The following is a 13,086-nucleotide window of genomic DNA, read 5'->3' on the forward strand; positions in this document are numbered from 1 at the left end:
CTATATTTAATATTTAAATTGATATCATGCTCACATTGTGTAAATAATGTTCATCATTTAGTTGAAGTCTGGACGGCTGAATAGTATACTGTAATGTTCATCAATTTAAAGCTAAATTGAGTTGAAGTCTGGATGGCTGAAGGGGCTCATGGAACATTATTGCCCATGGGCCCGCTACCAGGTATAATCCAGTCCAGATAGATGATGAGTAATTGAGTAATTTTCCTATATTTATATCACATAACCATGGCATAGCCTATGCATGCAAAATGGCATAGGCCATAAGATAATCAAATGGAGGTTCAAATAAGGTAAATCAGACAAAACACAAATGTAAATCGAAAAGCTACAACAAGTCCTTTTGTTTGTTTTTTAACTTTAAGATGTCGTTTAAGCCCTACAAACACAACGTATCTAAACATTTATTGTACTTAATGACTACAATCCCCACAAACCACCGGGCCGGCTACGTCTTTGAGTGCGTGCCCTCGTAGGGCAGTAGACACTACTGCACTGTGTGATCGTGAAGCCGGCCTCGGCCTAGGCGTTGGTTAGAGGTAAGTTATTATTACTCATTTTTAGGAAACTGTCTTATGGAATAGTGAATGGAAACATGTGCGAAAAGAAAAAGCGCTAGTTTAGTCTGAAATTTGAACAAGTATAAGGTAGTATAAGTAGTTAAATTGGCTGCTCCTAACCGGTTTAGGGCTAACGTTAACGTTGGGCACTCCTGTGTAGGGTAACGTTAGCTGTTTCGGGGTTCCACAGCTGTGCGCGCGGGCCCGGAGGAGGCATCAACACTTGGAGAAGACGGGGTATTTTTAGCAACTGGTGAAAAGGCCAACGCCAGCCAGTTAGCTAACGCCTGGAAATATAATTTACCTGACGTCTAACATTTGCCAACGGGGAGGCATGCTAACGTTATGTGTATGAACTCACAGCAGAGGCTAAAACGTTAGCAAACAAGACAGCTCACAAGCTAGCTAGTAGCAGCTAACGTTAGTTAGCTTAACGTTACGTTAACTAGCTAGCTAGCCATAACGTTACAAGAGCTTTTCCATTTTTAACGTTACCAAGCGGGCCTAGAAATAGCTATATGTCCCGTCGGTATGTATGATATGTTGTTTCAACTTCATCGCTAATTTTCAGAACTCTCCGATTGTTCCAGTAACTAGCTAGCTAGCTACAGTGTATGGTTAATATGTGGAAGCACATGACTTGTGCTGTCAGTGTCACCCAAGCGTCGTGTTTAGCAAAACTCGGCTGGCTAAAGTAGTTTTAATGTTACGAACAGTGTGATGGTAACGTTACTCGTACACTTTTAGTCTGGCCGTGTTTGGTCGTTGTTGTTTTTTTTTTTTTTTTAAATGATGGTCAGCATCAAGGAAGTAGGGATTTTTGTTACAGAAAATAAGTCAGTAAATACAGTTTTGTTTATACTGTAGCTATATATTTGCCTTTTTGACATTTTTTGGCTGTACAGCGTTAAGGTATATACACTGGATTTAGGCTCGATATTGCTACATGTGAATACCTATACTCAGTTCGCTTGAAAATTATAATGAATTGTAATATAACTATATATATATATATATATTTTTTTTTTTTTGGTTTAGACAAGTATTTATAATAAGTGAAACTTTACTGACATAAATGAGGTGGACAAAATAAGAACGCCTTTCAGATCTCCCAAAGGTGTTTAGCATATGACTCGCATTTTTTCATTATCTTTTAGCCAGCCAACTTATAGTGGCCTAATGAATAAGGAGCCTGCTGTTTTGTTCCAGTAACTAGCTAGCTAGCTACAGTGTATGGTTAATATGTGGAAGCACATGACTTGTGCTGTCAGTGTCACCCAAGCGTCGTGTTTAGCAAAACTCGGCTGGCTAAAGTAGTTTTAATGTTACGAACAGTGTGATGGTAACGTTACTCGTACACTTTTAGTCTGGCCGTGTTTGGTCGTTGTTGTTTTTTTTGTTTTTTTTAAATGATGGTCAGCATCAAGGAAGTAGGGATTTTTGTTACAGAAAATAAGTCAGTAAATACAGTTTTGTTTATACTGTAGCTATATATTTGCCTTTTTGACATTTTTTGGCTGTACAGCGTTAAGGTATATACACTGGATTTAGGCTCGATATTGCTACATGTGAATACCTATACTCAGTTCGCTTGAAAATTATAATGAATTGTAATATAACTATATATATATATTTTTTTTTTATGGTTTAGACAAGTATTTATAATAAGTGAAACTTTACTGACATAAATGAGGTGGACAAAATAAGAACGCCTTTCAGATCTCCCAAAGGTGTTTAGCATATGACTCGCATTTTTTCATTATCTTTTAGCCAGCCAACTTATAGTGGCCTAATGAATAAGGAGCCTGCTGTTTTGTTGCCCCTGCTGTCTTTCTGACTGTCTCTCCTTCTCTCTCTATCTTCCCAGTGTGTGTTGCAGGGTGATTCAGGATGGTGGACCAGCCTCTGTGGGAGCAGATAGGATCCAGCTTTGTGCAGCACTACTACCAGATGTTCGACTCCGATAGATCACAACTTGGATCCATATATGTGAGTGTGACAGAACCATTCGTTCAGTTACCAAATGTCTTACCACAGGGTTGGGCTGTACTTATGAAATAACCTTATTTTTTTTAATGAATGCAACACAAATCTAACATCATCTTTGGTACCTCCTACATGTGCATTATGTAATTGATGACGGAACCTGCTTAAATAGGAGTGGGGCCCGTTTTTTAATGTAGTCTCACTTGATCAATAATGGATACATCATTAACATTTTACTAGATGAACAATCTATGATTATTTTGTTTTAATTTACATAGTTTCCACAGCACAATCCAAGTTAATTAAAGGGGTGATGGAATGCAAAACCGATTTTACCCTGTCATAGTTGAATAACAACAGTTCGGTGGGTAAATAGGACATACATATAACGCTCAACCAATCTGCGCGCGTCTCTAATGTGTGCGTATGGCAAATCGCTCATCCAATCAGCGCGCAGCTCAACTAAATATTCATGAACATACCATATTTGGAAGAAAAGCTCTTGTTACAAATAGGGCCTAATAAAATATCAACCAGGCCATTTTCAGCCCAACCAATGCTACATACCCCATTAGGAGACCATAAGGAACAGTGTGAAATACCCTATATAATCATTCTATCACCCCTTTAAGTATTTGAATCATAAATTAAATACACACAAGTAAACTACTTGATTTATGGATTAAATGAGACAAAATGTCACTCAAAATTGCTGTGTATTGCTGTTAATTTTGGGACGATAGTTGAAAGAAAAAACCCTGCTACGTTACAATGAACTGCGATGAAAATGAGAAACAGAACACAGAAACTTTGTATGGTGCGCACACAGCACATTGCTAGACACTAGGGCTGCTCGATTATGGAAAAAATATAATCGCGATTATTTCGGTCAATATTGAAATCACGATAATTTAACACGATTACTCGTTGAGTTCTGGAAAGATGTTGCAATTATTGAAATAAAAAAAAAAAAACAATTGTGAAATTTGCCTTAATACTTTTCCTATTTAAACTTTATTTTTTCATTCAGAACACAAGAGAAGATAAGAGTTTACTTGCAAAACATAATGAGCTAAATAATCGTTTTTCTCGATTATTCTGTTTTTGTGATCATTGGGAGCCAAAATCATAATCACGATTTAAATTTCAATTAATTGCACAGCCCTACTAGACACGTGACTTCAAGTGCAGGTCACCGCGAGTATTATCCCGTGGTGAGATACTGCTGCGATTTTAATGTTACATCAAGTAAACGAACAACAGAAAAAACATGAACCGCCAGCCTCTGACCTCACAGCAGCTGCAACGGGGAGTTATAACCATGTCTGTAAGCTTTCTGGAGACTTTACTGTTCGTTATCTATCTATCTATCTATCTATCTATCTATCTATCTATCTATCTATCTATCATCTATCTATCTATCTATCTATCTATCTATCTATCTATCTATCGTTACCAGTTAGTTTAGCCTGTTTAATGGTAAGTTACAGTTAACTAATCTAACGAGGAAGCAGCCGACGATTGCATTTAAAGCAAGTGCGCGGATGATAACGTGATAGTGTCAAAACTCAAGTGTCAGACATGTCACTGACATTACCACTTAACGTTACTTTGGTTCTCTTCTTCATCCCCTATGGGACATAAGGCTACAAATGGATCTCTTTATCGCAATTAATCCTTGGAAAACATGCTGTGCATCTCACCATGACAGGTCTATATTGTCCAGCAGCTCCTCCAACTTTTAGAAACACCAGCTAGCAGGGCCGTTTCTTTCTTAAGAAAGAACATCCTTGTTGTTGTTTTTAACTTGGCCTATTTTTCTGGCCTTTCATCTTTTCAGATAAATTCCAAAGAGGTTGATGATGTAATCTTTTTATATCGTTTTTTGTTTGTTTGGACCAAACAAGCAAATTTTGGCTTTGGGAAATTGTAATGGGCATTTCTCATTATTTTCTAACATTTTATAGACCGAACAATCAATCATCAAATTAATTTTAAATTAGTTGTTAAGAACATTTAATCATCAAATTAATTGTTCATGAAAGTAATTGTTAGGGGTGCGCCCCCGGTAGCTGACCGGAGAGAGCGCATGCATCGCAGCTAAGTCCTTAGCGCCGCGGTCCCGCTTCAATTACAGCCTGGTCCCTTTGCTGCAGGCCTCTCTCTCTCTCTCTCTCCTCCCCCCTCTCCCTCCTCCCTCCTGTCACTCTCGAAGCTATCACTATCCAATTAACCAGAAATGCCAAAAAATGTCTCCTGAAAAAAATTATAACAATTGTTAGTAGCCCTAAAGATATTATTATAGCCCAAAGCATGCAGTGTATAGGGTTGATTTATGAATACAAAAAAATTTAGATTGGGCAGGGACACAATCAACTGGTACAGGGCTCTAGAGTGCGACCAAAATTTGTAAGGGTGCGACTAAGATTTTTCTTAGGTCGCACCGGTGCACCTAACGTCCTCGCATCCACTGCCTCTCCACGAACGAAGCAATGACCCATTCCTTCTGGAAAGCCGTGCCTATGTTTGGATCTCTCCTCCGCGCAGCCCCGCCCCTATTCACATGGCTCCACTGCAACATGGAGAGACACAGCGCTGCCGGTCCAAACCATTGACATTTGGTCCAAACTACTTACATTTGTCTACAGTTTTAATTGTTATTAACACAACTGTATATTGTTAAGTCTGAGAGGGAAACCTGTATTGGTACCAGTGTTTCCGCTGGTAACTCTCTATTATTGCGGCCGCCACGGCGAAAAACACATTAGAAGTTATTAAATGCAACTAACTTCAGTTCGTTGCGTAATGGCTTGTAAGACGGAGCCTCCTGGATCATAGTTCATAAAAATGCAGCCCAGTGATGATACAGACATTTCATAGCCTACACAAGACGTGTGTAACGCCGCTAATGAGTCAGCCGTCACTCTCTGAGTAGCATATGCTTCAGTCCATCGCACTCTTTCGGTCGGTCGTTCTTTTTTTTTTAAGATTTCGGCCTTTATTTTGATAGGAAAGCTGTAGACATGAAAGGGGAGAGAGAGGGACATGTAGGAAAGGGCCGCAGGTCGGAGTCAAACCTCTAAAATATATATGTGTATATATGTGTTTTTATTGTTTTAGAAAAGATAGAATACACAGAATTCAATGCATTAATACAGTGTCAATTATAAGACATCTTTCTGTTAACCCCATCCCACCCACAACAAGACCCTTATGCCGAGGAGAAGAGGATAAGGAAAAAATAAGAGAAGGAAAATAGAAACATGAAAATGAAAATAGAAGTAATAATAATAGTAACAACAAAAAAAAAAAAAAAAAAAAAGAATTAATTAATAATAATAAAAGTAAAAAATAAATAACTATCACTCATGGTAACAAATAGTGTGATCATTATGCTCTACAATTCTTAGCCTTTACTAAGAGGGAAGTGCAGTAAGTCCTTCAAAGTAAGCCGGTAAAGGGCCCCAATTCTTGTAAAAGTTTTTGGTTGATCCTTTAAGAAAGTACTTGATTTTTTCTATTTTTAAAAACATCATAACATCAGAAAGCCAAGTGGCAGCTTTTGGCGGTATAGACGACTTCCAGTCCATAAGTATTCTCCGCCGCGCTAATAAGGTTGCAAAAGCAACAACACCCGCCATACTATTGGACATTACAAAATCACCCTCATGTACCCCAAACACGGCCATTGAAGGACTAGGTTGTAGAGCTAATTCAAAGGCTTCGTTTAAGACTTTAAATATTGATGCCCAGAACTCTCTCAACATGGAACATGACCAGAACATGTGAAGTAAATCTGCCCTGTCCATTCTACATCTATCACACATGGCATTGGCTTGTCAGAGTATATCTTGGCCGCTTAACCTTACTGTAGTGCAATCGGTGTAGAACTTTAAACTGAATCAAATTCAACGCGTGCACAAGAAGAGGTCCCATTCACCCAGCCTAGAGCCCTGTCCCATACATCCTCCGATATATTTGTCCCCAACTCTTCTTCCCATTTTGTTCTGATATGATCCATGGATACATTGTAGAGTGACATAATAGAGTTGTATAGGTTAGAAATTTGTCCTCTTGAGGTCAGAGGGGTCTGCAGTATATCCTCCAGGTCAGAGTGCACAGGTAATCGAGGAAATGATGAAATATGTGTTTGAATGAAATGGCGAACCTGAAGATATCTGAAAAAACTGGACTTACTAATGTTGAATTTACTGACCAAGTCAGCAAAACTGAGAAAGACGTTATTTATAAAAAATTCTTTAAACACAGAAAGGCCCATGCTGTCCCACCATTTAAAAGTATCATCCATTTTAGCAGCCGGAAAAAGATGATTATTACAGATAGGACTGAGTATGGACAGATCAGAGAGATGGAACGTTTGCCTAAATTGTATCAACAGCTGTATATTTTTAAACTGGTAAAGGAAACCCTGTCTTTGCATTTTATTTTAATCCCAATCAAAAGTTTTAATAAGAGCTTGTGAAAAGTGGCTTTGACTTAAAACTGAACATTTAGCCCACTTTGTAAAAAAATACAGAGCTATATATCGTGTATCGCCATTCAGCATGAACGGCGATGCGAGGAAAAATTTGGGTGCACCTACATTTTGTGCTGGTACACCTAAATAAAAAAAGTTAGGCGCACCAGTGCAACCAAGGCAAAAAGTTAATCTGGAGCCCTGTGGTACAAGCCATGTTAAAAACGATTGCAACTGTAATGCATTGGTCATGATAGAAAAATATAGTATATTTAGCCTTTATTATACTGAATACCATTTTTTTTTAGCTTTGAAGCTTCGGTACTTATCAACAGCCAATATTCTAAGCTTAGTCGGCAGCAGCAGCGGGGGAGAGGGTGGTGCTCAGTCCTCCCCCCGTGCTTTTGCCATAGAGATACACAAACAACATGGCAGCGACAGGGACTAACATTAGTTCTTTTTTTAACTAGTTGTTTCATTACTTACTTAACCGTAATCTCCGCCGAAATGACCGGCAGCTCGCGGTGCTCTGTCCCCGGCTGACAGACACATATTCTCGGATAACTGAACCACCAACTACAGCTGACCTGACGGAGCACCATGCGGAGCACCAGAGCCAGTGTTGAGGAACTCTGTTGCAGCTCACCACATCTACTAAATGCTGCTGATACGACCAAGCTGTGACAGAGGTCTGTAGAGGCTTAAACAACTAGCAATCGCCACTCGGTAGCACGGAGCTCCTCTTCGATGTTTTTTTACCGCTAGTTACTATGTAGGAGCTTGCTACAGGTATACTACATTCACGAGACCATGGGATGTTAATGTACGTTACTCAGCAACAGGTGAAAATAAATCTTAAATCAGATTATTTTGTGAAAAAATCTGGGTTTTGTTCTTTTTAGGCCATATGGCTCAGCCATAGCTGAGATGGACGACATAGTGCTGCATAAATTAGCCAACAGCTAGCGGCTTGATACCGACAAAACCCAATAGTAAATTTCAGCCTGCATACACGTTTAAAAAAAAAAAAAAAAAAACTAATATTCAAATCCCAAAATTCAAAATCGAAAACCTACCCATCGAACGAATATTGGAATATTTGGATTGAGCCCTATTTGTGTGTAAGTAGGTTGTCATACACCAACAAATAATACTTTATGTATTTTTATTTCAGTTTCATGCATCAAATCATCTACATCAGACCTTTTTTATCTACAGTGTAACTAAGAAACAAAACACAACGTATTAATGAATTAGTGTTACCTTGCATCCTCTGCAACTCATAAACTCAAATCTCTCTCTCTGTCCTGCTCTATACAGATTGATGCATCATGTCTCACATGGGAAGGACAGCAGTTCCAGGGAAAAAGAGCAATTGTTGAGAAACTTGCTGTGAGTCTGTCTGGTAACTTTTATATATCTATCTATCTGGTTATACTATATATATATCTATATCTATCGTTTCCTTTTTATTTTCATGACTATTTACATTGTAGATTCTCACTGAAGGCATCAAATCTATGAATGAACACATATGGAATTATGTACTTAACAAAAAAGTGTGAAATAACTGAAAACATGTCTTATATTTTAGATTCTTCAAAGTAGCCACCCTTTGCTTTTTTATCAATAAGGGAAAAAATTCCACTAATTAACCCTGACAAAGCACACCTGTGAAGTGAAAACCATTTCAGGTGACTACCTCATGAAGCTCATTGAGAGAACACCAAGGGTTGGCAGAGTTACCAAAAAAAGCAAAGGGTGGCTACTTTAAAGAATCTAAAATATAAGACATGTTTTCAGTTATTTCACACTTTTTTGTTAAGTACATAATTCCATATGTGTTCATTCATAGTTTTGATGCCTTCAGTGAGAATCTACAATGTAAATAGTCATGAAAATAAAGAAACACATTGAATGAGAAGGTGTGTCCAAACTTTTGGCCTGTACTATCTATCTATCTATCTATCTATCTCTCTCTCTCTCATAACACTGGCAATGTCAGTCAGTGCATTTAGATGCACACAAGGAACCAGGGTATTCTGTACTGTAGGTTATCGGGCAACCCTTTTTACATGCACTGTAGTAACTTGCTTATTGCTGATCTGTGTAGGCATGCAGCTGTCAAGTAATCATCAGATTTCTTCCCAACCTTTTTGGGGATAGTAAATAGTACAATTTCTTTACAGGTTCTACTTTTTTAATCATTATTTTACATTTTAATGAAAATAGTTCAAGATAAGTTAGAGGAATCTTGGGTAAATGTTTACATTTCTTAAATTCTTTCAGTATTAATTATTACATTATCATGTATCTGTATTCATTTTCCTCTTGTGTGTTTTCCTTCCATCTGTGTGTGCCAGAGTCTACCCTTCACAAAAATAGCGCATAGTATAACAGCACAGGACCACCAGCCAACTCCAGACTGCTGCATCTTGAGTATGGTTGTAGGGCAGCTAAAAGTAAGTAGCACTATCATTCACACCTTATTTTAAAGCATGTCATCCGTTTTACAGCCAAATAATCACACATTGAATTCTAAAGTAGGTTTGTTTCATGTTTGCACTTTATGTTTTAAAACATTTCTATTAGCATACTATCATGCTTTTTAAGAGTACTCACTCTTTTCATTTTTCCACATAATATGGAGTAGTACTCCCCAAGACCTGTAAACAGACTTTGATAGATAAAATAAAATTGGTGGCTTCAGCATATGCTCAGGGGTGACTTGCACTTCTGCTCTGGTGTTTGGCCTCACTTGAGCATCTTTTCCTGCTGTCCCTTTACAGGGAAAACCTGAACCGGACAATTTTTTTTTCTTTTCTTTTCTTATACCCAATTTGCAACCATTGCAGTTGCATTTTTTTTTTTTTTGTATCCCCTTTGCAAATAGGAAGGAAGGAAATTCATTAACATGTATGTCCTCAAGGATGCACACAATGTGTTTGGGTGGGAAACACTTAAATCAAACAGATGCTTTGTTTACAAGAAAACTGACCAAGCACCTTAAAAATGTAACCCCCCCCCCCTTTTCTCATATCTTTCTTATCTTCAAAAACCACTACCCTACCTTAAAGGTGGGCTTTCAATTTTGAGATGGTAGACTCCAACTCCAATCCTGGGTGACGTTATTGGCATTATTTTCTCTGACTTGGCACAGAAGGAATTCCATGACTGTTTTCACTGAATGGTACTCCCCACAACTAGTATACTGACTTTGATGTGTACAACTGATGAATTAAATTACTGTAATGCTGACTTTGTCCTGTACCCCTGCCAATTATAATTTTTTTTTTTGTGTGTGTGTTTGCAGGCAGACGACGACCCCATCATGGGTTTCCATCAGAGTTTCATCCTGAAGAACATTAATGATGCATGGGTGTGCACCAATGACATGTTCAGGCTGGCCATTCATAACTTTGGCTAACCCCCGTCCCCACTCTGGTGGACAGGGGCGGCCATAGTGAAGGGCACCATGTGATGAAGTATGGAGGGAGTGGAAATAGGAGTTGAGGATGGAGAGAAGAGAGAGAGAACTCATCCCTCCCTCCTGCTGTCTCATTTACGTCTGCTTGACAAACAAGCAAACACCGGATTCTAGATGTCAATCACTGAACCTCATCCAGGTGGGTTTTCAGACCACCCCAGCCAGTAGAACTGCGACGTGTTTCTTTGCTGAGAGCCGGCCGACCAATCAGATGCCCCTGTCTGCCACTCCGCTGATCTGCATGACGCTGGGAGTCCCCCATTACAATATCTACACTCAAGCCACCAGAAAGACCGACGCCATTAACTCATGCTCTGCTATCCCCCTTCTTTACTTAATTCTAACCCATTCTACTCCACTGTTGACTCCACTGCTGTTAACTCAGTTCTTAGCACTGTTGTTGACCGGTTTGTAGATCCATGTTCAGAGTTGGCTTTATCAGTTCTGACTTCTTGTGTTATAAGTTGTTTTTAGATGCCACTTGTGTGTTACCTAAGTGTGTTTAACTGAGTTTTATCTTCCTTTACACAATTGTTAACTTTGTCGTGTTTCTTTCTCATGCCAGGTTTTGCTCTTGCAAACCAAAGAATCATGGACATAAAGTTTGACCATAATGTGTGATTGGCTCCTGCATTCTCTCTCTCTCTCTCTCTCTCTCTCTCTCTCTCTCTCTCTCTCTCTCTCTCTCTCTCTCTCTCTCTCTCTCTCTCTCTCTCTCTCTCTCTCTTGCTCCCTCCCTCCCTCTCACACACATCTGGCAGTTAAACATGGACTGCAGCCACGATCGACAATAAAACCTGGACTTTTTTCTTAATGGTGTGGCCTCATCTCTCCATATCATTCTCTATGGCTGACTATTTTTCCTATCCTTTATCGCTCCACAGTAAATCTTATTACAAGTGTTGTCTTTAAGTGCATATTACTTTTGCTTTTTGCGAATGTATTACTTTCAGTGACCTTATTACAGAGGATCAGCTGGAAAACAGGACAATACCTAGTTAATGTGTACTGTGATCCAGTTGATTGAGAATTGTAAAATAAATGCACATCAGCCATTGGTCCGCCAGCTCGTAATTGGGCTGGTACTGACCTTATCAAGTAGATTGTGTGTCGACCAGATGTGACCGATCCACATTAAATGCGTTTTCTCTTTGTTATTATGAAATTCCCTCCATTAGTGAATTCATTAAGTCATGACGGGCTGCTGACTCAGTTTTTAGCGTCCCTGGCCTTATGTTGCCTTACATAAATATGCAGGCCAATGAGTTCTACAAAGTGAGGTGTACAGATTTTAAATTTGGGAAAAGAGAGCACTGGTATTGAATCTGTGCTCATAGACCATGAGTCGCTGTATCAGGAGAAAAAGAATAAAGTTGGAATGGTGAATCCCTAGTCGCTCGTAGCTGTAACTAAATATTCTAAAAGTTTACCACTGTTAATGCTCTAGCTTTTTCCACTGTACAGTATTTTTGTGTGGTAGGTTTTCCTCTGGGTGTTCCATAAGCTTACGTAGTAGTTCCACAAGGGCTACTACTAGAGACTGTGTGTGACCCAAGTCAAAGATTGTAGGGGACAGAAGTTTTTCACAATCCACATACATGTGTTGACAATCTCTTCCTCCAAAGGTGCATCAGTACTTTGCTGATACACCTGTTATATTTGAACACTTTCAGAGATTCAATGAGTGGAGGGCAGCAGACTGATGACTCAGGTCTGGAAGTAGGAGTCAATCACCTGACATGCTCATGAGTCAGAGCCCATATATAGATTCTGGAGTGTGTGCTGAATAAATAATAGGTTTTCAAAAGTTGCTCAGACAAAGTTAAATATTCATTTTATCTAATGTGTGTGTGTGTGTATATATATATATATATATTTTTTTTAAGTGCAAATCTTATGTCAAAAATGTCCATTTGTAAACAAGAATCAAAAACTTGTAGTAGGCTATTTATATCTTCAGAAGCTTCTTTTCTAAAGTGTATGTAGGTAAAACTTTGATAAAATGTGTAACTTTATTTATTGCAAGACATTTCACTTAAGAAACCCTTTCTATCAAAGAGCTCCAGTAACTGGGTGGTGAATTTGTGAGGAAACTCCCTGTCTATAATATATTATAGCAATGTGCCACCAGGAGGCCTCAGTGAGATGCTTTTCTGCATTCAAAATTAATAAGAGCAAATGGGAACTAAACTTATTTATGTGTGTCAACCACTTTGCTTCTATTTGGACATTAATATGACAATATGATTTCATGTTACATTTTGATTGAATTTGATCTTTCAATTTATTCATAATTAAAGTTAATGTCATATCTATTTAATACTGGCCATTTTCCAGTAAAGTTTGGGATAGATGGTTTGGTCTGACATGCTGAGCTGCTGTAAAATGACCAAGGAGCAACATACAAAAAAGGAGAAAACAGCTACAGACATGACGTTGAAAAGTCCAGTGTTACTTAATGTGGAGCGCGACATTAACGTTAGGCCGTGTTTATAGTCTGTAAATTACCTGATTAGAAAAGAGATAGGAACCATTGACCTGACGCAGACACGAGTCGG

The 13,086-nt window shown here is 38.6% G+C and overlaps 1 protein-coding gene across 2 annotated transcripts; it reads left to right on the top strand.

Moving 5' to 3' along the window:
- Positions 1–426: 426 nt before the first annotated feature.
- On the top strand, positions 427–11,342 carry nutf2 (nuclear transport factor 2). Of its 2 annotated transcripts, none has more exons than XM_039807505.1 (5): positions 427–557; positions 2,446–2,567; positions 8,362–8,433; positions 9,405–9,503; positions 10,355–11,342. In XM_039807505.1, the coding sequence occupies exons 2-5, from the start codon at positions 2,469–2,471 to the stop codon at positions 10,466–10,468; spliced, it is 384 nt and encodes a 127-aa protein (XP_039663439.1). In that variant the 5' UTR covers positions 427–557; positions 2,446–2,468; the 3' UTR covers positions 10,469–11,342. The 2 variants fall into 2 exon arrangements, with proteins under 2 accessions (XP_039663439.1, XP_039663440.1); XM_039807506.1 differs by lacking the exon at positions 427–557 and adding an exon at positions 980–1,107.
- Positions 11,343–13,086: the final 1,744 nt, after the last annotated feature.

The sequence above is a fragment of the Perca fluviatilis genome, chromosome 8 (assembly GCF_010015445.1).
Source record: "Perca fluviatilis chromosome 8, GENO_Pfluv_1.0, whole genome shotgun sequence".
NCBI lineage: Eukaryota > Metazoa > Chordata > Actinopteri > Perciformes > Percidae > Perca > Perca fluviatilis.